Source organism: Oryctolagus cuniculus, chromosome 6 (assembly GCF_964237555.1).
Source record: "Oryctolagus cuniculus chromosome 6, mOryCun1.1, whole genome shotgun sequence".
Taxonomy (NCBI): domain Eukaryota; kingdom Metazoa; phylum Chordata; class Mammalia; order Lagomorpha; family Leporidae; genus Oryctolagus; species Oryctolagus cuniculus.
In genome coordinates, this window is record NC_091437.1 from 107161416 (window position 1) to 107187394 (window position 25979).

The 25979-nt window shown below is 39.0% G+C and overlaps 1 protein-coding gene across 4 annotated transcripts; it reads right to left on the reverse strand.

Annotated features, from left to right (window-relative positions):
• Positions 1-958: 958 nt before the first annotated feature.
• ZFAND1 (zinc finger AN1-type containing 1) lies at positions 959-17994 on the reverse strand. Of its 4 annotated transcripts, XR_011389174.1 has the most exons (10): positions 17841-17956; positions 15077-15202; positions 14432-14474; positions 13494-13533; positions 12790-12917; positions 12611-12702; positions 11064-11185; positions 7104-7176; positions 1493-1648; positions 959-1400 (listed from the first exon to the last, which is right to left on the reverse strand). XR_011389174.1 is itself a non-coding variant. In XM_070075261.1 (9 exons), the coding sequence occupies exons 1-9, from the start codon at positions 17893-17895 to the stop codon at positions 1230-1232; spliced, it is 933 nt and encodes a 310-aa protein (XP_069931362.1). In that variant the 5' UTR covers positions 17896-17970; the 3' UTR covers positions 959-1229. The 4 variants fall into 4 exon arrangements, 3 of the variants coding, with proteins under 3 accessions (XP_069931362.1, XP_002710706.3, XP_069931363.1); XM_070075261.1 differs by lacking the exon at positions 7104-7176 and having other exon boundaries at positions 17841-17970; XM_002710660.5 differs by lacking the exons at positions 7104-7176; positions 15077-15202 and having other exon boundaries at positions 17841-17994.
• Between the last annotated feature and the right edge of the window lie 7985 nt (positions 17995-25979).

Genomic DNA, 25979 nt, shown 5'->3' on the forward strand with positions numbered 1-25979 from the left:
ATTATTTCTACCTCTGGCTTTATAATTTCTGTTAAAGAAGGTTTTAGAATATAGCTATAATTACTGCCTACTCAGTTGACACTTGTGAAATTACTTTGTATTACAGTTATTAATATTGTATATATCTCTTCATTGTATCCACCAAGGCAATTAGAAACCCTTACATTTAGTAGGCAGTCAAATAAACACTAATGAATGAATGTATAAGCACCTGATAAAAGTGGAATTTATCTCCATTCCTCACATGACAATCATATGAAGAAAAAATTGGAGATAAAATAGGCCAAATGAGTATTATGAGTTTATTCCTTTAAACCTATGATTAAATCTATGATTTAATCAGGAGAGAAAAAGGACAAGGAACAAACAGAAGTAATTTCTGCTCCTTACATAAAGCAGTGCCTTGGGCACAGATGGAAAACATCAGTCAGGAATATATTACTTTGAATTTGTTGGTAAAATGTAGCTCCTTTTGGCATATTTTGCTTGGTATATATGCAAAGACAGTAATGAAGCTGAGCTATTCCATCGTTCCCATTTGTAATATATTTATACAAACAAAAAATGAATTGTACTGAAGGAAGGCCTTTATCAGAAATATGCTCCAAGTAAATTAGGTGACACCAGAGTACCATTTTCCCTTTTTCATTCAAAAACTTAGGTGATTGAAGTAGGTAATCTCTAAGTTTTTGCAATTCATGTGCACATATTACTTTATATATATCATCATGTAGGTATCAGTAAGGGTATACACATTTTTGCCCCACGATGCTAGACTTGGCCATGTGATTGCTTTAAGCAAAAGTGTTCCACACATCTTCTCAGAGCCAACTGAAATGTCTGCTTGCTCTTTTCCTTCTGCCATAAAAATGGCAATGTCTCAAAAAGGGGTTGTTCTTTCACTGGGTTCCTGGAATGAAGAACCTGAAGCAGCGCCACAGCCAATCAACAGCTGATAGTAACTAAACAAGACACAGATCTTTATTGTTGTTTTAACAGCATACCCTAATAAATAGAATTAATTAAATACAAAAATTCTCCACTAAGTGTGTATCAGTACGAATTATAAGACAAAAACTGAAAATTTAATAGAAAACTGATAATGTAAACTATGAAATAATGGAAATAAATTAAAAAGCAACTTAAAAATTCATACTTTTAATACAAGAGATTGATTTAAACATGTACATAAAATTTTCCTGTGCTTTCTGGCTTGAATCCTTGAATGACTACTCCAAGTAAGAATCAACATTTTTTAAAAACTGTTCTTCATCATTAAGATATTCCAAAATAATATTTCCACCATTATATAAGGGGCAATCCTCCTTAGCAATCCAAGTTTCCAAACTATGATCCAAGGGTAAGGCTTCTCCAGAAGTAATGTGACATAACCTTAATTTCTGTTAAGAGAGAAACCATATTGTAATAAATAAACATGCTTGTATAGAGTTTCCTTAAGTTTTTAGGGACAAACATTATAACTAGATATTACCTTAGCTGTTAATTTGTTATTGTCATTTTTCAGACTGGCTAGAGAGGCTGCAAAGTCTATGACCTTTCCAATGCTCCACCGATGGCAAAAGAACATTGGCTTGCTCTTCTCTTTACTCCCCTTAGGTAAGAAAACCTGAAAATAAATTCTTTCTGTCTGAAAAAATAGAGAGTTAAAATACAGATTATATACACACACATGTACACATATACACACATAAGACATTTATATGGTACATTCTTTGTTTTCCTGATCAGAGAAATATTAACCACTCCAATGTTGCAACTTTTAGTGACACAAGTTTCTACACTTCAGAGCTGCCCAGTATCTACTTAGATGCATGATCATACCACCCAGGACACTAGCCAGGGTGATCTGTACAAATTTAGGAATGTGACCTAAATTAGGCCAATTTGGGTCTTTTCCTGAGATTTTCTGTTCAAAAACTGAGCTATGGTGAGCATTTTTTATCTGAGTTGTTAAAAATCTCATTGATTTTAAAACTGATGTTGCTTGTGGCTATCCCTCAGTTCCTAATCAATGTGGAAAAGAAAGTAGAAATGGGAAAGAATGAGTTCCATAGAGAGAGAAGTCAAAAGACTGTGCCTCTTTCAACAAGGTTAAATCTCTAAATCTGGTCATGTCCTAACATCAGATCAAACTGTCATTCTCCATTATACAAGAAAAAATTTCTAAGAACCAAAAAACTGGAAGACAAAGAAAGAAAAGAAAAAAACCAAACCAATAAAACCTTACACAAGTACCTTACTAACCAAAGAAAGAAATTCAGAGATGGTTTCTTTACTATTCTGTACCCTACCTGCCTCCTTATGTTTTCTCTTGCTCAAAGAAATATCAGGAAAAGGTATTGGCAGTTTGATCTTCACTGATTGCTAAAACTACTGCTTTAAAAAGTGCTGCCTTTTTATATCAATTCCTACTACAATAAACATTTTCATGTAACTGGAGTATCTCTAAATTGCAGGGGCAAGATCACAGTTATTTTAACACAATCCTCATCTCAGCACTAAGAATTTAGACTTGTTGAGACCAGTGGAATATGTTATTACAGAAAACAGGCATTAAAAGAAAAAACAAGAAATCATTAGAAATTGGACCAATTCATACTCAGTCCTAGTTCCAAAAACAAATTAACAAGAAAACAGAAAATTAAAAACATGTTAAAAATTTCATTTAAAAAACTGGGGCCAGCACAGTGGTGCAGTGGGTTAATGCCCTGGCCTAAAGCGCTGGCATCCCATATGGGCACCGGTTCGAGACCCGGCTACTCCGCTTCCTGTCCAGCTCTCTGCTATGGCCTGGGAAAGTAGTAGAAGATGGCCCAAGTCCTTGGACCCCTGTACCCACGTGGGACCCAGAAGAAGCTCCTGGCTTTGGATCAGCACAGCTCTGGCCATTGTGGCCATCTGGGGAGTGAACCATCAGATGGAAGACCTCTCTCTCTCTCTCTCTCTCTCTCTCTCTCCTTGTCTCTCCTCTCTCTGCCTCTCCTCTCTCTGTGTAACTCTGACTTTCAAATAAATGAATAAATCTTTAAAAAAATTTAATTTAGAAAGCTAAAAGCCTCATCTAAAACAAAAGATAAATATATCATTGAGGATTGAAGATAAAACCCAAGTTTTCTGGGCTCTAGAAGAGGAAGAGTCGGTCAGCAGCTCAACCTGTGAGTAAAGGGGAAATATAGCACCATGTGGAGACAAAGACAAAGCTCCTGATCAGGTTCCCTGCCTAGGTACCTTGGAAGGCTACTCCGGGAAAAGAGGCTAATGAAGTTATTCATTAAAAGAGGCTAATGAGTTAGGCTATTAGTTATATAAACCAAGATGTAGACAGGCAAAAAAGCACAGGTACCACCTTCCAACAGTGACCAACGCCACACTCTTCCAGTTCAGTAAATCTGTCTATACATAATCTGTAAGTCTCTGGGAAGCAGAAGCACAAACTGCCAGACTCAAACTTCAATTTGGAATTTAGAGGCTAGATGAGTGAGTCATGAGGAAGAAATACAAAATTGCTAGACAGGGATCAGTGAGTGGAAGGGATGAAGAGATATAGCAAGAAGCACTTACTCAAGATGAACATATAAGACTCAGGAAACTGAGATTCCAAAACAAACTGCACCTTAACTTACTACAGGCCAATGAAAATAACTGAATGTAAAAATCATATTAAAATAAGTTTTTTAGGATGCCCAAGGAGATAAATTAAGAAATAATATATATAAAAAGGACTAAAAATTACGAAGATAGAAATAAGACAGCACAGAAAGATGCAAATAAAAATTAATGATATAGTTTCTGAAATAAGAAACTCAAATTTCTAGAACCTTCAATAAAAAGGCTTAATTGTTTAGAAGATGGATTGAAGGTAATCTAAAATGTAGCACAAACAAACCAGAAAGATGGAACTTAGGACCCCAATATGTGTCTAACAGGAGTGTCAGAACAGAGAGAATGGGAAAGAAGCAATGCTCAGAAAAATGACTACAGTTTTCTGAAAGTGAAGAGACAAGAAAAAATAAAAAATGTACCTGAAATGACATCCTGAATAATTAAAAGGAATTTATATCTAGAAACACTGAATAGAAACACTGAATGGAAACTGGCAGATATCATAGGTAAAAACTTAAATCTATAAAAAAAGACAAATTAACCATAAAACAAGAGTAAGACCAACAATAGATGTCATCCCCAATAGATGACAGATGCCAATGAACAGTATATATAAAGAGTTTATAACATCTAATAGACAGTCCTACTAAAAGCAAAATAAGCAAAAAAAAAAAAAAAAAAAAAAAAAAAAAGAATAAAAAGTAATCACCAAAGACCATTACAGAATAAACTACTAAAGAGTGTACTTCAGCAAAAATAAAAGTAATCCTAAGGAAAGGATAAACTTTAAAAGAAATTGGTAAATTTAACTAGCCATGGGCTTAAAAATAATTTTTATGTATTATCTAAGATAGTAGGACAGGAAATATTCAACTGGATAAAGCATGTCAAACTCTTTGTGTTAGGCAGGAGGACATAATACTAAGTAACCTGACTCTGAGACAAAACTTTGTATTTAATTACATGTTAAAATGTAGCACATGCCTATTGTCATCATTATTAAAAACCATTCAATTAGAGATTCTAAATGATGCAGTACAAGATATTGAAATAACTGGTAAACTGTTGAAGAAAATTTATGCTTACTAGCTAATGAGGTGAAATTGAAGATATTAGGGGAAAAAAATCTCTTAAATTAACAAAAGAACTCAATGAAATGGCTGAATAATATGTACACAGAACTCAAGACTTTTTTTTCCCCTGTATCTATATTAGTACTAGGAAGCAGAAGTGGTGGAGGGAGATATACCTTTTCACAGTGGAAACAAAAACCCAAAAACCCTAAAACGATTAGTGTTGAAAATATGGAATATTTAAACAAAAATGTCATGAAGGCAAGGAAATATGATCTGAATAAATGAAAGACATATATAGTTCTTAGGAAGAAAATGCCATAAAAATGTCATTTCTTCCCAAATTAATAAATATTAATAATGTAAATTCAATGTGAATTATTCAGGAATGGTCCTCAGGCCTAAACCCTGGACTTGCAAATAGATATTGCTGGAAAACTGATTTTTACTTCACCTAACTTGAGGAATGTATTGAAGAGGTTTTGCAGTTGTCACTAACATCTTGTGAGCAGGAAGGGAACTAGGATCCCTAGGACAAAAAGGAGGACAGAAAGATATAAAATGCCTTTGAGATGGCAAAGGGGCCCTCTTGGAAAACTTCAAATCTTCACTTCCTGGATGCACTATTATTCACATCTTTTACATAGTTAGGACTTGCATTATCAGATACACCAGAACTTCTTATAAGTTACTGCATTTAATCAATCTTGGATTGACATGTGAATAAAAATAAATAGATGAGTGGAATGGAATAAAAAATTAAAACAGATACACACAGAAAAAAATGTCAACTTATTACAAAGGTGACATTTTGGTATTCTGATTCAGTGGAACAAAGCTATTTATTTAATAATGAAGTGACATGAAGCTAACCAAGCAACTGGATGAAAATAACACTGGGGGAGTCCAATGTTATGACACAGTGGGTTAAGCCACAGTCTTCAACACTGGCATCCTATGTCTGAGTGCTAGTTCAAGTCTTGGCTGCTCCACTTCTGAAACAGCTCCCTGCTAATGCACTTGGGAAGTACGGCCCGAGTACCTGGGTTCCTGCCACCCACGTGGGAGACCTAAATGGAGTTCCTGGCTGCTGGTTTCAGCCTGTCCAGATCTGGATGTTGGGGCCATTTGGGGAGTAAATTAGCAAATGGAAGATCTTTTTCTCTCTCCCTCTATTTCCCTGTCACTCTATCTCTCAAATAAATAAGTCGTTAAAAAAAAAAGAAAGAAAATTGGGTTGTTAGCTCATATATAAATACACAACAAAAAAATTCAGGTGGATTGAACACAAATGCAAAAATTAAAATTTCTTAAGAAAACCAAAATAGAAATGAAAGAAAACCTTACTGTAATTAGTAGCAACTTGACAGTCATGCTGTAAATAAAGTTTTCTCATAATAAAACATTTTCTATGAATCTTTTGAAGACCCCTGGTATGTACCTCACAAGTCTGTTTGGAGGCTGAAGCATGTTAGAAGACTGCCTGGGACACAATTAAGCTACAGTTTTTGCTATTATAAGTATAAAAGAATTATAAAATAACCTGAATAATATTGTTGAATATTTTAGTGTAAGTCTCAAATTTTTTCAGTATTGACATTTAGGACCAGCAAATTCTTATTGGGGGCACAGTCCTGTTTAGCAGCACCCATGGCCTCTATCCACTAGATGTGTGTACCATCCACCCACAATTGTGTCAATCAAAAATATCTCTAAACATGGGCAAATGTTCCCTAGAGAGCAAAATCACTTTCAACTCTCACAGGGATGGAAATGGATGATGGACACAGGAGGAATGTGTTTTTATTCCTATATAGATCTTCATAGTAGTACTTGTTAAAAGTATGTATTTTTACTATTTTAAAAATTATCTAGGGGCCAGCACTGCAGTGTAACAGGTTAAGCTGCCACCTGCAAAGCTAGCATCCCATATGGGCTCTGATTTGAGTCCTGGCTGTTCCACTTCTGATTCAGCTCCCTGCTAATAAGCCTGGGGAAGTAGCAGAAGATGGCCCATGTACTAGGGTCCCCGTACACACATGGGAGAACTGGATAGAACTCCTGGCTACTGGGTTTGGCCTGGCACAGCCTGGGCTGTTATGGCCACTTGGGGAGTGACCCGGCAGACAGAGGATTTCTATCTCTTCCTCTTTGCCTTTCAACAAATAAAATAGATCTTTAAAAAAAAGTATCTTATAAAATCTCAGAAAGGAAAATACTAAGGTTAACACTAAAAGAAGAAAACTGTAATTAATGGTTTGTAAACCACAGTAAGAGAAAAATCCAATTAATAAAAAAGGCAGGAAAGAGAAAGAATCAAAGAAAATGGATGATGAACAAAAAGATGAAAAGAACATGGTCAAATGTTACCAGCGAGCACAATAAATATAAATGTGTTTAACTCACCTATGGAAGAGAGACACTATCAAACTGGATTAAAAAAATAAAGTCCAGCTATATGCTGCTTACAAGAGACATCCTAAAATAAAATAACACAAAAAAGTTGAATATAAAAGGATGAAAAAGACAAAATAGTTAAATAGTCACTAAAAGAAAGTAAAGTATTACTATAATTCAAATTAAGATTTAAGGCAAAATTTACTAAGAAGATACAACAATGAAGAAATTTCATGCATCTAACACATAACTCAGCAAAACCACTAGAATTCTAAGGAAAAGGCCAGCGCTGCGGCTCACTTGGCTAATCCTCCACCTGTGGCGCTGGCACCCCAGGTTCTAGTCGCAGTTGGGGCACTGGATTCTGTCCCAGTTGCTCCTCTTCCAGTCCAGCTCTCTGCTGTGGCCCAGGAAGGCAGTAGAGGATGGCCCAAGTGCTTGGGCCCTGCACCCGCATGGGAGACCAGGAGAAAGCACCTGGTTCCTGGCTTCAGATCGGCGCAGCACCGGTAGTAGCAGCCATTTGGGGGGTGAACCAACAGAAAAGGAGGACCTTTCTCTCTGTCTCTCTGTCTCTCACTGTGTAACTCTGCCTGTCAAAAAAAAAAAAAAAAAAAAAAAAAGAATTCTAAGGAAAAAAAAGGTAAAACCATTTCTAGGGGAGGGAGCTGCAGTATGGAGGTTGAAGCCATCATCTGCAGTGCTAGTATCCCGTATAGGTGCTGGTTCGAGTCCTGGCTGCTCCACTTCTGATTCATCTCTCTGCTATGGCCTGGGAAAGCAGCAGAAGATGGTCCAAGTCGTTGGGCCCCTGCACCCATATGGGAGACATGGAAGAACTCCTGGCTCCTGATTGGCCCAGCTCCAGCCACTTCAGCCAACTGGGGAGTGAACCAGCGGATGCAAGACCTCTCTCTCCCTCTCGCTGCCTCTCCTTCTCTCTTTGTGTAACTCTGACTTTCAAGTAAACCAATAAATCTTTAAAAAAAAATCTCTAATGGTAATTTTAACAACACATTTGTCTCGGAAACTGATAAAAAAAAAAAACAAAATTAGCAAGGACTCACATGCACACATACATTCATGGACAGATACACACATATATTTATACACATGGACAGAGATAGAAATTGAAATAAAGCAAAAGAGAAAATATAACTAACTCATACATTTGGTGAAAGATAATAGAAAAGTTCTTTGTGCTTTTTTTTAACAACTCTTCTGTTTGAAATAGTATCAAAATAAAGAGTAAAGAAATCAAAACAGACACAGATAACGAAACCTTCACATCTAGAGTACACTGAAAATAAACAGGGTCATCATACAATGTGAGAAGTTAGCAGAACATGAGCGAGAATATCTAAACACAGAAGACAAAAGGAAATCAGAGCAGAGTAGAAATTACTGAAACAGAAAACAAAGACTCAATAAAACTAAAACATGGTTCTTTGAAAAACTAACAGAAAAATAACAACAAACTGCTAGTAAGACTGTTTAGGGAGAAATAAAGAGAAGTACAATTAAAAAATATTAAGAATGAAATGGAATGACTAAAGATAGAAAAGAGAGTTTGGATTTTAAGGGAACAACTTGAACAACTTTACAGAACACATTGTAAAATATACATCTAAAAGGAACTTTTGAAACTATTATGTGCCAAAATTGATTCAGAACCAATCGACTATCCAAATGAACCAAAAAGCATTAAACACACATGAAATAGTATACAAAATTCTCCCCTCCCCTGAAAAAAGACAAAATGTTCAATAGTTATTCAACTGATTCAACAAAAGTTACTACACCTTCAAGAACAGACAATCTTTACCCTCTACAATTATCTCAAAACAACATAAGAGGGAAGGCTGCCCTATTATTTTATGAGTACAATCTTGCTACTGATGTCATTAAATAACACAACAGAAAATCAATTTAACAATGTATTTTAAAGGAATTATATACTAGAATCAAGTAATTTATGCTAGAAAATGTGGCTGACTTCACAACAGAAAATCAATTCATGTAATTGTTCACACAGGTAATGAAAAAAATCATCTTACTAGATGGAAGGAAAAAAAAAACTTACAGTAAAGTTTAATCCCCACTTGTAAGTTCTTAGCAAACTGGAAACAGAAAAAAGTATCATTATCCTGACAAAGGCTATAGCAAACATAATATTTGATGAAAGTCAGAAACATGAAGATACCTTCTTTGACCCATATTATGCAACACTGTTCTGGAGACCTCAGCGCTTAAGACAGATAATAATGATGAAAAAGAGGAATAAGGGGAAAGAAACTCTGGAGCAAAATCAGCCACAAAATCTGACATTTGTAGAAGATATGACTGCATAAAAACTATCCTAGAAAAATCTACAAAGCATGGGAATGAGAACAAATTGGAATGTATGTGCTGGATAGAAGGCCAACATAAAACAACTAGCAATAGCCAATTAGAAAAAAAAGGCTACCATTTACAATGACAGCAAGAAATATAAAGAGCCTAATAATAAGCCTAAGAAAAGACATAAATATTTAGGGAAACATTATAGAATGTTACAGAAGAGAATAACTAAAGCAAAGTTGGCAAGACAATCATTGATATGGATGAGTCAAAATTTTAAAGATGTCAACCACCTCTAATCTAAAAAGCACAATTTCTAAAAAACTGTCATTTCACAAAACAGTGAAGAGTGATCCTAAAATTTTTATGAAAGAATATATGGTAGGAATAGATATGGTGTAAAGCACTATTAGAAGGAGGTAAACAGTACAACCACTGACAACAGGAAGCTGACATTTAGTAAAGCTGAAGATGAGCAAATCCCACGACTCAGGTTTTCTATTTCTAAGTATATTTCCCTGGAGTAGCCCTTTTTTTAGACTGATGGAGTTCTTGAACCACAGATTGGAAAACTAACCCAGTAGGTTCTCATCAACAATTTTTACAATATAATAGAGTAAAACTATCAAAGCACACATCAGAAAATGAGGCTAAGTATCATTTAATAAAACTATATATATATGTATGCATATTGACATATTATATAAAATAATTCATATTGTGAAGTTTTAGAGGGACTGTTCAGGAAATATGTTCCCACACAAATACAAGGATATTTGTCGCTCCCCCATTCACGGAGGAACGACACAGGACCCTGCGCTGTTCTTTTGTCTGCTCGGCCCTTCCCGGGTTTGCTGCTGGTCCTTCCCGGGTTGGCTGCCGACCCCTCCACCTCCGTGGAGGGGCGGCTCCCCTTGCCACTTTCCCCGCTTCCGCAGAGGAGTGGCACACCGCCGGCCGGCTCTCTTGGGGGCTGCTCAGGTGTTCCTTCAGATAGATGTTCCCTGGTGCATGTTGTCTCTCTCCTCCTTTATAGTCCTCTTCCACCAATCCCAACTCTGCTGCCCACACGCTGAGCACGCTGCTCTCCTCCAATCAGGAGCAGGATCAGCTCCTGTAGCTTATCAGTCAAATTGGCGAGAGGCAGCTGTGTAGAAGTTGTTTACTCCTCCCCAGCGCCATATTGTGGGAGAGCAGATGCATAGAATAAGTCTTAATTCCAGTAACAGTCTAGTCCGAGTTGCTCCCCACAGATATTCATTGTACAAGAGTTTATAATAACAAAAATTTGGAAAAAATCTTAATTTTCTCAGACAATGGGTAAACTGGGGTATATGCATATGGAATATTATATAGCTATTAAAATGAATGAACTAGAATAAATGTATCACCATGTATAAATGTTAAAAACATGATGCCAAACCGAAAAAAACACTTGAGTTGAAGGATTCATTTGATTCACTGTCATTTTTGTAAAGTGAGAGAACACAAAATTATTATGCAGCCCATATATCATGTAATACTCCTGTCAGGAATGATACATATTTGTTACTTGATGAGGCAGAGAAATAAAAAGGGACTTCAACCACATCTGGAATCTTTTTGTTTTTCAAAATCTTTAAGACCAACCTGTGGCAATGACTTATCCCCATCAGCATGCATCTTTAATTTCATCAACGCAACCTTTGCAGCTGTTTCACTATTTTTTGCACCTTTCCGTCGTTTACTTGCTGTCTCTCTTGTCTTGGAATCTAAGATATAAGTGTAAACATGTAACAGCCTTTATATTACTTCTTCCAGGGTTTTATTATAAAGCATTTATTAATTACAGCCTTTAAATAAAAACAAATTACACACAACAGAGACATACAGAGACCACTCTACCAGTATTGTATTTACAAAATCAATGGAAAAATTTCATTGAAGTTACCTAAGAAATCTCCATATCAAAAAATTCACTATTTTAGCCTTTCCAACTTAAGCCTACTTGATCTAAAGTGACCACTAATGTTTCTACAGAGAGTGTTAAGATTCTCAAGACTGGGGCTGGCGCTGTGCCGTAGCAGGTAAAGCCACTGCCTTCAGTGCCGGCATCCCATATTGGCGCTGGTTCAAGGTCCGGCTGCTCCACTTCCAATCCAGCTTTCTGCTATGGCCTGGTATAGCAGTAGAAGATGGCCCAAGTCCTTGGGCCCCTGTACCCATGTGGGAAGACCCGGAGGAAGCTCATGGCTCCTGGCTTCAGATCAGCTCAGCTCCGGCCATTGTAACTACTAGGGAGTAAACCAGCGGATGGAAGACCTCTCAGCTCTCTTTTTCTCTCTCTCTCTCTCTCTCTGCCTCTCCTTCTGTCTCTGTGTAACTCTGACTTCCAAATAAATAAATAAATCTTTTAAAAAATGATTAGCAAGACTTTAATTTGTAGTAAATTTTGCTGAGCCAACACACCAGCAGAGACTGATCTAAGTCACAGACAGATTTCTTCCTGGTATCTTGAACCACCTGTATTCACAGGACAGCAGACTCAGATTGGAATTTAGTCTTCACAGAGAGCAATCAATTATGTCAACCTTAGGAATACTATATCTAGCCACGTAGTTTATTGGTTGATTTAAGTACCCCAGTAAAATGCACCATCTGGGTGAGATTCTTTCAAGCAATTTCCAAATTTTCACTGATAGTTTGAGAAATATTTTTAAAAATTTTATTCATTTGAAAGGCAGAATTACAGATAGGAGAAGACACAGACAGAGATCTTCTATCTGCTGGTTCACTCCCCAAATGGTCACCATGGTTGGGTCTTGGCCAGGCCAAAGTCAAAAGTCCAGACTCGATCTAGGTCTCCCTGGGTAGGAGGGACCACAAGTACTTGGGTTATCTTCTGTTGTTTTTCCAGGTACCTTAGCACAAGCTGGATGGGAAGTGGAGCAGCCATGTCTCAAACCTGCACTCACATGGGATGATGGCATTGCAGACAGTAGCTTAGCCTGCTGCACCACAATGCCAGCCCCAAGAAATACTTTCACAAGAATGCCATCAAAATGCAGATTATTATTATTGACAATGTTAATGATACCTTCCATAACTGTTAAAGAGACCAAAGGAGCAGGGGCTCTGGAATTAACAGGGTATACAATGACAAGGAAAACAGCAAAACCAGCTTTCTAGATACTTACCGATAATGTCTTTAACAAGTTTCTGAGTGGCAGCCATGCGAGGCTTTGGTATTTCTAGTTTTTCACACTCATGATCTGACTGATGACGGTGCCTATGAGCAAGAGGAGAGTGATACTGGTATGGGTATCTGTATATGACTTAAGTAGATATACAAAACTCAAATGCTCTAAGTGATCACCTTAGGCAAAAATTCTTCTCACAATAAGGACATAAAACTGCCACAAGCTCTCTTTCAGTACAGTCCTTGAACGAGCATGGGAAAGATTTGTGTGTATCTGTCTTCAGTCTGTCATTGGTTACGGTGATCTAAAAATATAAAATGGGAAAAATGCCATTATATTTTATATGTAAAGCAAATACAAAAATCTTAGGTAGCTTTCACATCATTTTTCTTAAACCCATTAGGGCAAGTTACACACCTTCATATAAAAATCATAATGAATACACAAACAATGATTACTCTGCTGTCAATATTTTCATAATTTTTTACTGTGGTCTATTTATCTGCTAAATTAAAATGACCATGTAGTTACTCTCTGTAATTTTAAGCTACTACATAACAGTCCCACACAAACATGCTCCATAATAACGTGCTCAGGTAATCATCTCATCGATCTTCAAATAACAAGTTACACCTACTTTCTATACTAGCTTGAGTGCATTAAATGCTTTTGGAATAAAACATTCAACAATTATATATCTCTCCATGAGACAAAGGATTAAAAACAGTTTTCAAAATCATATACAGCCTCTTTACATAACCAATTTAGTATGTCAAACTTTCACCTATGGTAACTAACTAGTTTAAAATCTAATCAAATTCTAAATGAAAATACATGAATACAAATATGTTGTATCAGATTGGGAGCACTATGAACATACCTCCAGACAGCCATGAGATTCCTTGCTTCTGTGTTCAAGGCTTAAATAATTTAAAAAAGGAAAGTAGTATCTGTTTAAATTCAATCAAAAACATACTTAAAGATAACCTTAGATATTTTAATATTTAGTAACCTTGAATTACTTTACATTTATCAATAACATCGCATATGAGAATAAACTGAAATGCCTAATAAAGATGGAACTGTAATCTTAAAGCTTTCAAAATACAAATGTGAAGTTCAATATGAGTATAAACAAGTCATTACTCTAAATTAGCTTTACTTTTGTTTATAAATCTTTGCAGTACTTTTAGTTCTTAAAGACCACTGGCAGTAAAATGTCAAAGGAATGCTCTAATTCTGAATGATTTTTAAAATATGTATTATATTTATTTACTTTCAGCAAACTTTTTTGAATTATGACCCGAAAAGGATTCAGTCTTTCAGTGCTGTACTTAGCAAATTAAATGCTTGACAGCTTGAAGTTTAATTGTAAGGAATCTTTGGTTAGTTCATTTATTTAATTTTGCATATGATGTGTTAAAATAACATCTGACACCCATTTCAAGGGATTTACACGTTGGGTTATTTTCATTTTATTAATTAAAATTAAGAGTTATACAGCTGGAGTTTTAAAACCACACTCTTTACATTGTGGTCATTATTTTCTCCTTTAATTAAAAGATAAAACTTCTACATATAATTCACATTCATAACCCCATTCATAACCCCATTTCTGGAAGTTCAAAGATTAGGCATATACATTTGTAAATAATCAGAGCCTATGACTTGTCTGTTTCTTTTTTTCTCAAGTGACTACTGTATTAAATATCAAATATCAATGGCTAAAAGTAACAACTCTTTAATATCTTTTACTTCTCAGAAATAAACACCACATTCCAAAATTATTCCCAAATTCTCCATAAAAACTTAACTTACCAAAATATTCCTGAACAGCCATCACATACAAATGGAAGAAAATCTAAAATTGAGGGAAAATGTTATATGTATGGGTCAATATCTGATTTTGTTTTTGTTTTCTTAAGCAAAAGAATCTTTTTATTCCTAAATTTTTAAGTTTTTTTTTTTTAAGATTTGTTTATTGATCTGAAAGCAGACTTACAGAGAGACAGAGAGATCTTCCATCCACTGATTCACTCTCCAAATGACCATAATGACCTGGGCTGGGCCAGGCCAAAGCCACGAGACAGGAGCTTCTTCCAGATCCCCCACATGGATGCAGGGGCCAAAGCACTTGGGCCATCCTCAGTTTCCTTTCCATGTTATTAGCAGGGAGCTGGATCAGAAGTGGAGCAGCAAGGACTCACCCTCTACACCACAATACTGGCCCCCATGATTAATTTTTTGGTGTAGTAAGTTACTACATGAGGCCAGTGCCGCGGCTCACTAGGCTAATCCTCCGCCTTGCGGCGCCGGCACACGGGGTTCTAGTCCCGGTCGGGGCGCCGGATTCTGTCCCGGTTGCCCCTCTTCCAGGCCAGCTCTCTGCTGTGGCCAGGGAGTGCAGTGGAGGATGGCCTGAGTCCTTGGGCCCTGCACCCCATGGGAGACCTGGATAAGTACCTGGCTCCTGCCATCGGATCAGTGCGGTGCGCCGGCCGCAGCACGCCGGCCGCGGCAGCCATTGGAGGGTGAACCAACGGCAAAGGAAGACCTTTCTCTCCCTTTCTCTCTCACTGTCCACTCTGCCTGTCAAAAAAAAAAAAAAAAAAAAAAAAAAAAAAGTTACTACGTGACCACAGGTAAACAAAGATATCATAACCTCAGTAACCCTGCAGGAAAGTAACTGGATTAACAGGCGATGTTACTTACAGTAGCTTTGTCCAATCAAAAGAAGCAAAGCTCTGAGTTTTATTTATTTATTTTTTGCTTTGTTTTCTTTTGATTCTCAGATTTGTTGGGTATTATTTTCGAGGACTATATACTGCAAAAATTCTGCATTTAGAGTAAAAAAAAAAACAAAACCCTAGGTTTAAAGTCTGATTCCAGGGGAATGGTGTCATGGCACAGTGGGTTAAGCCACACAGCCTGATGCCAGTATCCCACATGAGCAATGGTTTGAATCCTGGCACTGCAGCCTTTTGGGAAGTGAACAAGTGGATGGACGACCTCTCTCCCTCTTTCTGTTTTTCTATTCCTCTCTGTAACTCTAGCTTTCAAATAAATAAATAAATAAATACATCTTTCTAAAAAAATTCATGGTTCCACTGCTTACTGACCTAGCAAAGCTAGACAAGTTACTTCACAGTAAAGCTTGGGCTATTTGCATTCGATACAGTATGTAGTGTTTGTGTGGGTCTCTCTCTCTATATACACACATGTGCACATACACACAAAAATGCTTTAGTATGATTAGGTCATATAAATAGATGCATATAGACAGGTAGATAGATAAAAGACATACACATATAGTGTCTCTCTCCATAAGCAGGTGTGTACGCAAATGTGTTCATGTCTAAATTCGAATCTAGGCTGCATGCCACTTTTACCTAACAGGGTAATTGTAAAAACCAAATAAAATTTTTGTCAAAATCATAATAACATAGTAACTAAAATTAACAACAATTAACAACTTTCGAGTATGCTCAACTCAGAATATTGTAGTAATGAGGTGACGATGCCTTCAGAGATTCCAGAAATTCAATAAAGGACACTTCAAAATTAATTGCTGAGTTCTTTCCTGGTTGTTGAGGACCAATGAATTTAGAATCAAGTAAATAAGTAATAACTAAGTCAGGAATTGAACTTTTAGAAAGTATATAAAATATCCATTCTCAGATGTGGCAAATAACTGCTAATCACTAGATAATATCAATCACTCTCTAAATTATACTAAGGATATCTCATATTTAATTAAGTTTCCTAACCAAGTGAGAATGGACATATCAAATCACACTTTTACAGGTGAAAACCAGGCTCAGCCCCTCTTTACAAAGGCTACAAAGAGCTCATTCCATAAGGTATCTTAACTCAAAATAGGAAGAAGAGATCTTATGGTAACTGAAAGGGACCTCTGGATAACTATACTGTGGAAAAACAGGGCCCAAATCGTTCTTTTCACATCTGAGAAGTGGGCTTGACAAACTCTGTCACTTCTGTTTCATATCAAGAAATTATGGACAATATTTGTCAACAGGAGAAATTAACTGAAACATGTAATACACTTACTGAAAAGTTTTATCCTTTTCAACATGGAAAAATTGTATATGATGGCTACTTTGAGGCTTTTGGTAAACAAGTATGTATCAGATACAAATCAGGACGACCCAGAGTAAAGAGTTAAATTAATTTTCTGGTACATGAACAGGTTGTGACCTGCTGAGTGGCAGGTGATTACAGCCAGTGGTGAAAAATACACATATAAGTAATAAGAAGCTAGCAGGAATTGTGCACAGCCAAGTTACCACTAATAAATTATAGCCCTGGTACTGAATCTGAGCTAAACCCCAGAGTCCTTGTCAACACAGTGATGCAGGTACCAATGACGAAGAAGCAGTGGAAAATGCAACCTATTTTCTACCCTATGTGCCAAATATGATGGCACAGGCTTGGGAGTCAAACCCGGGATCAGACTGAGCAGCCTCTCATGCTTCCTGAACTTGCCTCTTCTGGTGAATGAGCCCCTGAAGCCCGTGTGACACTACCACAGGCTGTGCATATCTCAAGGTCTCTCAGGTCCACGAGGACAGATCATCATCGTATTAGGAAGCTCTCTAACATGCAGCCTGTCAGCCTGAAAGCTCTTCTCTGCAGAAGGCCAAACAAGTGAGTTCAAGCAATGATCATCAGAATCAAAGCAGGACCAGTCTGGGAGCGCAGACGGAGCATCTGATGGAATCTCTGAGAGCCAGGCACCTTTGAGAAAGGCCAAGGGCCTTCTCACAGATGCTCCCCTCCAAAACCGATCCCGTCTAACTCCTTCGTCCAGCGGATCCTCTACGGGTAAGCGGCCGGCCCAAGGCTGCAGTGGCAAGGCCGGAGGGGCGCGGGAGTCTGCGACTCCCAGAGCTAGGCGTCCCCGCTCGCCGAGCTCACTGGAAAGAAGTGGGCGACACCGGACCCCACAGAGTGCCCCGTGGCCTTCTTGGGCAAGGCGCACTCGCAAACCTAGGTGAGCACGGCAAAGGGATGTCTTCGGGAACTGCATGGCTCCCTTTCAAGTCAATTCCAAGCGCTCAGGGGCCACAGGAACAGCACTGCACAGCTCACGGCAGACCCACGAAGGACGCGCCCGCCCCGCTCCTCAACTCCCACTCGGCCCTGAGGCCTCCCTCCCCGCCGCCTCCATGGGTGACGCCAGGGCAGGGCCCGGGTCGGCCGCAGTCACCTCGCTGCCGGCAGTGCTCGACCTGACAGTGCTGCCCGATGTCCAGCTCCGCCATCTCCCCAGGGCCGCGAGGGGTCCAACCGACCGGGAGGGGCGGGGCAATGCCGCGCGCGTAGCGCCTGCCGGGAGCGCGCCGGCGCAGGGGCGGAGCCTGAAGCCGGGGGGCGTGGCGGGAGCCGGAAGCTGGTAGTTTGCCCGTGAGGTAGGGAGCGTATGAGCCCGGGCCGACAGAACTGGGAGTTGGTTTGTTTTTCTCTGAGCGGAAGTCAATCTCTCAATTCTTAAGGAAACACCCAGTCGCCCTTCTGGCTGATTACGTGCTGCGGTGCCCTGTGTGTGGACACTGGAATCGAGCACGGCTTCACGTGATTGCCTTGTTTTTTTCCTTCAATTACTCTAACCTTAAGGAACCAGTACAGTGCGTGCCACAAAGTATTGCAAGAATCAAATGAAAGACCTTAGTTCTTAAGTTTAAGACCTTAGTTCTTAAACTCCTGCTGCAGCCTACAATGATTCACCTCATTACACGTTGGAAGATACGTGATTATATGAATAGTTGGACATAAATGCGGAGGAGTCGTTAGGCTTGGTAAAAAGTAAAAATCTTCCGCCTTTTCTTCTCATTTGAAAAAAACAGTAGTCGGGGGAAAAACGTCAGGCTCTTGAGATCTCCAGAGTGTATGCTGAGCCGCAAACACTTTGTCAGTTTGGAGGGCGCGGACTCATTTACAACTACGTGGGTGAAGTTATGGGGATTCCACCGCCTTGTCAGGGAATATCATGGGGTTGATGAACCGCCCCAAAGGTAGTGAGGAAGCAGAGTCCCAGTGGATGCCATTCCACTGAGTGACACCAGACACCACGCAGACAGGGTGAGTGGCAATCAAGTATACTTAAAACAGGAGCTGGAAAAGCATCCAAAGCCTCCTATTTATTCATTGAGGAAGGGGGAAGGGTGGAACTGGGAAACAGGAATCATTACTTCAGTATTTGCTCAATCTGTTTAAGATGTCCATGTCAGAAATGTTAATAGTGGAAGCCAGAACTAAACTCTTAAGAACTCAACATTTCTGGGTTATTCTTGACTCTAAGGATCAATGACCTGCCTGGATTTTGCATGCTTATATTAGCTGATCACATTAATCAATAGCAGGTTTCCTAGAATTTTACTGCTTTGAATGCCCTAGATTGGTGGCAAATATTTTTCTTTGGTATATTTATCAATTTATATCCTCATAGAGGTGAAATTCTCCTCGCTTCAATGTTAAAGACACTCAGACCGATTTTCTCAACCCAGAGAACTTTCTACAAAACAGACAGTCTCTCTTTTCAACTACATTAAGTCCAAAATGAAATGTTGTCTTACCATATCATCCCCACTCTAACAAAGGCAATCCACCTTAGTAGAAACACTGGATTCCTTTGCCACTTCCCCTTAGTTTTCTCATGGAAGTATCCAACAAACACTAACAATTCTGCCTCAGAAATGTCTCTTAAATTTGTTCCTTACAGTTCCTCCAGTTACCACCCTTCCCTAACCCCTGCCACCAAACTCCCATACAAAATATCTTCCAATGATTCTCCATTATTCACAAGATTCCTTAGCTTGTCCAGTAACACTTTTCACAATCTGGCCGTCATACTCCACAGTCTCAGCAACAACCATTTCCCCACAGTCTCCTTACTCTCCAGTCACTTCCTAAATATACCTTCTGACCCTTTACTATCTCCATGCTTTTGATTATGCCTTTCCTTCCCCCTGGAATGTTCTATATACCTCGATTTCCCAAGCTTTTTAAAAGTAAGAATCAGGTGGAGTGCTACCCAAACCCCTCCCTGGGTCTGATTTAGAAGGGAAATTATATTTTAACAAGTACTCCACCTTCATTCTTATTTTCAGGTAAGTTTAGGAAACATTGTTCTCTCTCACGGTATCTTTTTTTTTTTTTTTTTTTTTTGACAGAGCGCGCTGATCCGATGGCAGGAGCCAGGTGCTTCTCCTGGTCTCCCATGGGGTACAGGGCCCAAGCACTTGGGCCATCCTCCACTGCACTCCCTGGCCACAGCAGAGAGCTGGCCTGGAAGAGGAGCAACCGGGACAGAATCCGACGCCCCGACCGGGACCAGAACCTGGTGTGCCGGCGCCGCAAGGCAGAGGATTAGCCTAGTGAGCCGCGGCGCTGGCCTCTCACTGTATCTTAGGGATGTGATTCTGTTATCCCTTCATCTGGGAAGTTCCTCTGAAAGCATGGGCAAAATGTGCCATCACATCTGTTCTAATAGCATGTGCCATATACTTTCACATACTTTTCTTACTAGCACTAACCAGGTCTTTTTTTTTTAATATTTTATTTATTTATTTGAGAGGTAGAGTTACAGACAGTGAGAGGGAGAGATAGAGAGAAAGGTCTTCCTTCCGTTGATTCACTCCCCAGATGTCTGCAACGGCCGGAACTGTGGCGATCCGAAGCCAGGAGCCAGGTGCTTCTTCCCGGTCTCCCATGGGGGTGCAGGGGCCCAAGCACTTGGGCCAACTTTGACTGCTTTCCTAGGCTATAGCAGAGAGCTGGATTGGAAGAGGGGCAGCCAGGACCAGAACCAGCACCGATATGGGATGCCGCTGCTGCAGGCAGAGGATTAACCTACTGTGCCACAGTGCCGGCCCCTGACCAGGTCTTGTTTTAATTTACCTGCTCCATCCCCTCCAGATACTTCAATGGCTTCTGTTAGCTAGAAAATAAAGCTGCACTCAAGTCAATTCAGCAGGTTTTTTTGAGCATCTACACATCAGACACTATGCAGTGTCTTAGAGAACTGAGTAAGATACGGTCCTTTGCCTCAGTGAGCTCACACCGTCTAAAAAGTAATGGCTCTGTTTGACATTTTAAGTCTTTCAAATCTTGGTACAGCCTTTCTCTCACTGTCTTTTTTTTTCTTTTTTTATTTATTTAGTAAATATAAATTTCCAAAGTACAGTTTATGGATTACAATGGCTTCCCCCTGCATAATTTCCCTCCCACTGGCACCCCTCCCATCTCCTGCTCCCTCTCCCATTCCATTGACATCAAGATTCATTTTCAATTATCTTTATATACAGAAGATCGATTTAGTATATATTAAGTAAAGATTTCATCAGTTTGCACCCACACAGAAACACAAAGTGTAAAATACTGTTTCAGTACTAGTTATAGCATTACTTCACATTGGACAACACACTAAGGACAGATCCCATATGAGAAGTAAGTACACAGTGACTCCTGTTGTTGACTTAAAAAATTGACGCTCTTGTTTATGGCATCAGTAATCTCCCTAGGCTCTAGTCATGAGTTGCCAAGGCAATGGAAGCCTTTTGAGTTCACCGACTTCGATCTTATTCCAACAGGGTCATAGTCAAAGTGGAAGTTCTCTCTCCCTTCAGAGAAAGGTACCTCCTTCTTTGATGGCCCCGCTCTTTCCACTGGGATCTTACTCACAGAGATCTTTCATTTAGTTGTGTGTTTTTTTTTTTTCCAGGGTGTCTTGGCTTTCCATGCCTAAAATACTCTCATGGGCTCTTCAGCCAGATCCGCATGCCTTAAGGGCTGATTCTGAGGCCAGAGTGCTGTTTAGGACATCTGCCATTCTTTGAGTCTGCTGTGTATCCCACTTCCCATGTTGGATCGTTCTCTCACTGTCTTTTGATACAGACTTCTGGTTGCTATCCCTAAAGGCCTCTTCCTATTTTGTGCTCCCCCATAACCCCAGGTCCTTTGCACATGTTATATCTTCTACCTGCAATGCTCTTCCCTCCCCCTTTTAACTTAGTTCATTTCTGCTTTTCCCCTACCTGTCACCTCAAGTCCAAGGGTACTTCAAAATATCCATGGAAAGTGGAATTAGAAGATAATTTTATTTTGGTGTAAAATAATTTTCAATTCATACATATATTTTCCATGACCATTTTGAAGACCCCTTTAACCCTTCCCTAAGGGAGCCACTCCTTTTGGACTCCTATTATGTTTTTTATCTGTACCTCTCTATTAAACAATTATTTCCAAATTTATTATAATCATTCTTATTCACATCTTCTCCCTTATAGGCTAGAACTGTGCTGATGGTTGAGCTGATATTTTATTTACTATTGTAATTCTTTAAATCTACCATGATGCCATTAAGCTTCATAGTAATATTTAGTATAAATTCGTGAAATAATTAACTGAAATTTAGACTTCTGCTTCTTACTTGACAAAGATGGAGTAATTTTCCCCAAGTTTTAGAATGGAAAAGTGACCACAGTCTAACCACCTGAAAGGGTAATGTCCTATACTCCTATTCTGGAGGGAATATGAACACAGGAGAGACAAACAGGAATGCTCTTGGCAGCATTATTTGTCATAGCTCAAACTGAAAATAAGCCAAATGCTTACCAGTAGTAGAAAATATAAATACATCATGGGACAGTCAAATGGTATCCTATTTTACCACAATGAAAATGAATTAACTACAAATGCACACAGGAACATTGATGAGAATTAAAAATACAGTAGTATGTGAGGGAAAAAAACTCCAAAACAATGCCTACTCTTTCGTTCTATGTTTATGAAGTTCAAAAAAGGCATTACTAAATTATATCATTTAGGGTACATAGTGATGTATGTGTAAAGAAAAATGAAGACAACAGTTACTATGAATTCAGAAGAGGGAATACCTGTGAGGGTGATGAAGGGGGTTTTGATCAGGAAGCGATAAATGGGGGGAAGGAGCTCTGTGATGTTGAAAATGCCCTATTTTGTTGCCTGAGTTGTGGTTCCATGTATGTTCACTATATAAATTTTTGGTCTCCTGTCTTGATATGTTTATGTACTTTCCTGTAGACTTTTTGTGTTTTGCAACAAAAGTATTTCTTTAATATGCTAGGCAGTAGGAAATTATTTCACTTAAAGGTTTGGCACACTTAGGTAAGGCAGTAAGGAATTATATGTGATTTCACTTAATGCTATAAAGATGTTAAAAACTCACTCATGACATATATTTGAAGATTAATATACTGTTTTGTTTTCTAGTTGTTTTTTTGTTTTCTAGAATACCTGATTTGAATTTTTAAAGAAAGAGTAAAATGCCTAATGTCATATATTTGAAAAGAATGCAGTATCATTTTATTTTTAAATCCTACATTATATAGACACTATTATTTACTACATATTTTAAATCCCTCTTTATTAAATTTTTTGCTAAATACAGTATTAATAGATGTGGGTAAAATAGAAAACGTGCTATGGGAGTTTATAGTTTCTTAATGTAAACTTTTGTAATTTGCTACAAGCTAGCAGAGTGACAGTTTAATTATTTTCAGCAAATATTCACTTCCTTTCCTTCACATTGAGAGCAAGGTGTACTTTACAACTTCATAGCTGTTGACCATGGCCATGAGACTTGTGTTGGCCTGTGGAATGCTGGCAGATTGGGTACAGGCACAAGCCTGCATCACAGCCTTACAGGTAGGTGCTCCTCTGCATGTGTTCTACGGCACTATCTGAACGCGGGCCAAGTAGCTGCTGCCTTTCAATCTGGACCCCAATATGAACACACGTGGAGCAGACCCAAACCCAGTCCTGAACCTGGAGAGAAGCTCAGATGATCTGTTGCCTGAAGAAGAACTACCGAGTCAAGGTATCTCTTTTAGTCCAACCAAATTCAATAGGGCTGCAGGTTTCTGAATTTCATACGAATGCATGGTATTGTAACTCCCAGAGTTTTAGAGAGCATCATATATCAATAGCTGACTAGTATACAGGCAATAAATAAATAAATGCAGTATATAGACAATAAATAAAAAGTGAGATATCCCATAATTCATATAATAAAATCATTTCTCCTCTGTGAATATCAGTCTATCTTGCATACCATGTTCAAAAGTAAATCTTGAACATTGCAAATTTAAGCTTTAATAATAACAGCCTGCAACTAATCAATCACTTACTGTGTACCAGGCACTGAAATGAAAGATCTCATTTAATCTTCACCACCACCCTTTAAAGCTAGAAACTATTATCTCCATTTTATAGAATTGTGTACAAAAATGACTCAACCTCTGCCTTCTCTCCAGCATCTGAAACTACCCTCTTCCTTCATGTCTTCACTGATGTCTTAATTATTTATACTTTCATTTATTCTGCCCAACATATGTTCTAGTCCCTTATTCTAGAATCTTTCTCCTGTCTCTAGATTTGCATGGTTATCATCACCTCAACTTTCATCTCTCAAAAAAGGCTTCTAGGATGGTAGGCATTCGGCACAGCTGCCAAGATATAGCCTGAGATGTCTGCATCCATATGGGAGTGCCTGGGTTCAGGTTCCACTCCAGATTCCAATTTCCTGCTAGTGTACACCCTGGAAGGCAACAGGTGATGGCTTAAGTGGTTGGGTCCCTGCTACCTGTGAGGAAGAACTGGATTGAGTTCCTGACTCCCAGATTTGGCCTGGCCCAACCCTAGCTGTTGCAGGCATTTGGTGAGTGAACTAGTTTATTACAGCTATCCCTAGCGTTCTCTTTTCCTTTTCAAATAAATAAATGCAATTTTTTAAAGGCCCGTCCAACCTGTTCCTTTTGATAAGGTCTGTTGATAATGTACTGGTTTCTTATTGTTCTTTGGGAATTTAGTCCAAATGTAGTGGCTTAAAACAAATATGTTATCCTACAGTTCTGGCAGCAAGAAGTCTCACAATCGATCTATTGAAAGAGCTGTGTTCCTTCAGCAGGCATGAAGGGAAGAGCCAGTTTCTTATTTTTTTCCAGCTGCTCTCCTTGCTCATGACCCTTTCCTTCATCTTCAAGGTCAGCAGAGTGACATCCTTCAATCTCTCTCTCTTCTTCCTCAACCCCCTCTCATCCCTCTTTCTGCCACATCTCCTCTGGCTCTAGCTTTTTGATTTTCTCTTTTATGGACCTACTGGGATATATCAGATATTCTCTGCATCTCATAAGTATTAACTACACTGAACAGTCCTTTTGCCACATAAAGTAACATAGTCCCAGGTATCAGGGATTAAGAGTATAGAATCTTGGGAACCATTCTTTAAAAAAGATTTATTTGAAAGGCAGAGTTATAGAGAGGCAGAGGCAGAGAGAGAAAGTCTTCCATCCACTGGTTCACTCCCCAAATGGCTGCAATGGCCTCCATGAGCCTCCGCTGGGCCCCTGACACAGGTGCAGGGGCCCAAGGACTTGGGCCATCTTCTACTCCTTAACCAGGGCATAGCAGAGAGCTGGATCAGAAGTGAAGCAGCTGGGACTTGAACCAGTACCCACATGGGATTGCCGGCAATGCAACAGCGGCTTCACTGGCTATGCCACAGCCCCAGCCCCAGCAGCCATTTTTATTTTAAGATTTATTTATTTATTTGAAAGTCAGAGTTACAGGAGGTGGGGGGGGGGAGAGAGAGAGAGAGAGAATCTTCCATCTACTAGTTCAGTTCCCAGATGGCCACAGTGGCCAGTACTGGGCCAGCCCAAAGCCAGGAGCTAGGAGCTTCTTCCAGGTCTCCTATGAGGGTAGCAGGGGCCCAAGCACCAAGCACCTGGGCCATTCTCTGCTGCTTTTCGCAGGCCATTAGCTGGGAGCTGGTTGGGAAGTGGAACAGTCAGGACATGAACGGGTGCCCATACCTGATGCCAGCATCACAAGTGGTAGCTTTACTTGCTACACCACAATGCCAGCCCTAGGGTCATTGTTTTCAACTATTCTAAATTACATTCTTGAGTTTCTTACATTTTATGCATGTCTTCATAACATGTATCCATTTCCAAGTTTATTTATTTTTAAGTACTTCCTTCATTAGTGCTGGGTGTAATGTCTTTCCAAGGATTTTTCCTTTGCCTTAGTTATGAGGAGCCAGACATTTCATGAGAATCTTTGTGTCCTGGTCTCAGATTTCAAAAAAAAAATATTTACACTATATTTGAAAGGCATAGATATAGAATATGATATTCTATTCCCTGTTTCACTACCCAAATGCCTGCAATACTTCAAGCTGGCACAGGGCAAAGGCAGGAATTCAGAATTCAATCCAGGTCTCCCACACGGGTGACAGGGAGCCAAGTACATGAGCCATTATCTGTTGCCTCCAAGGGTACACAATAACAGGAAGCTAGATTGGAAG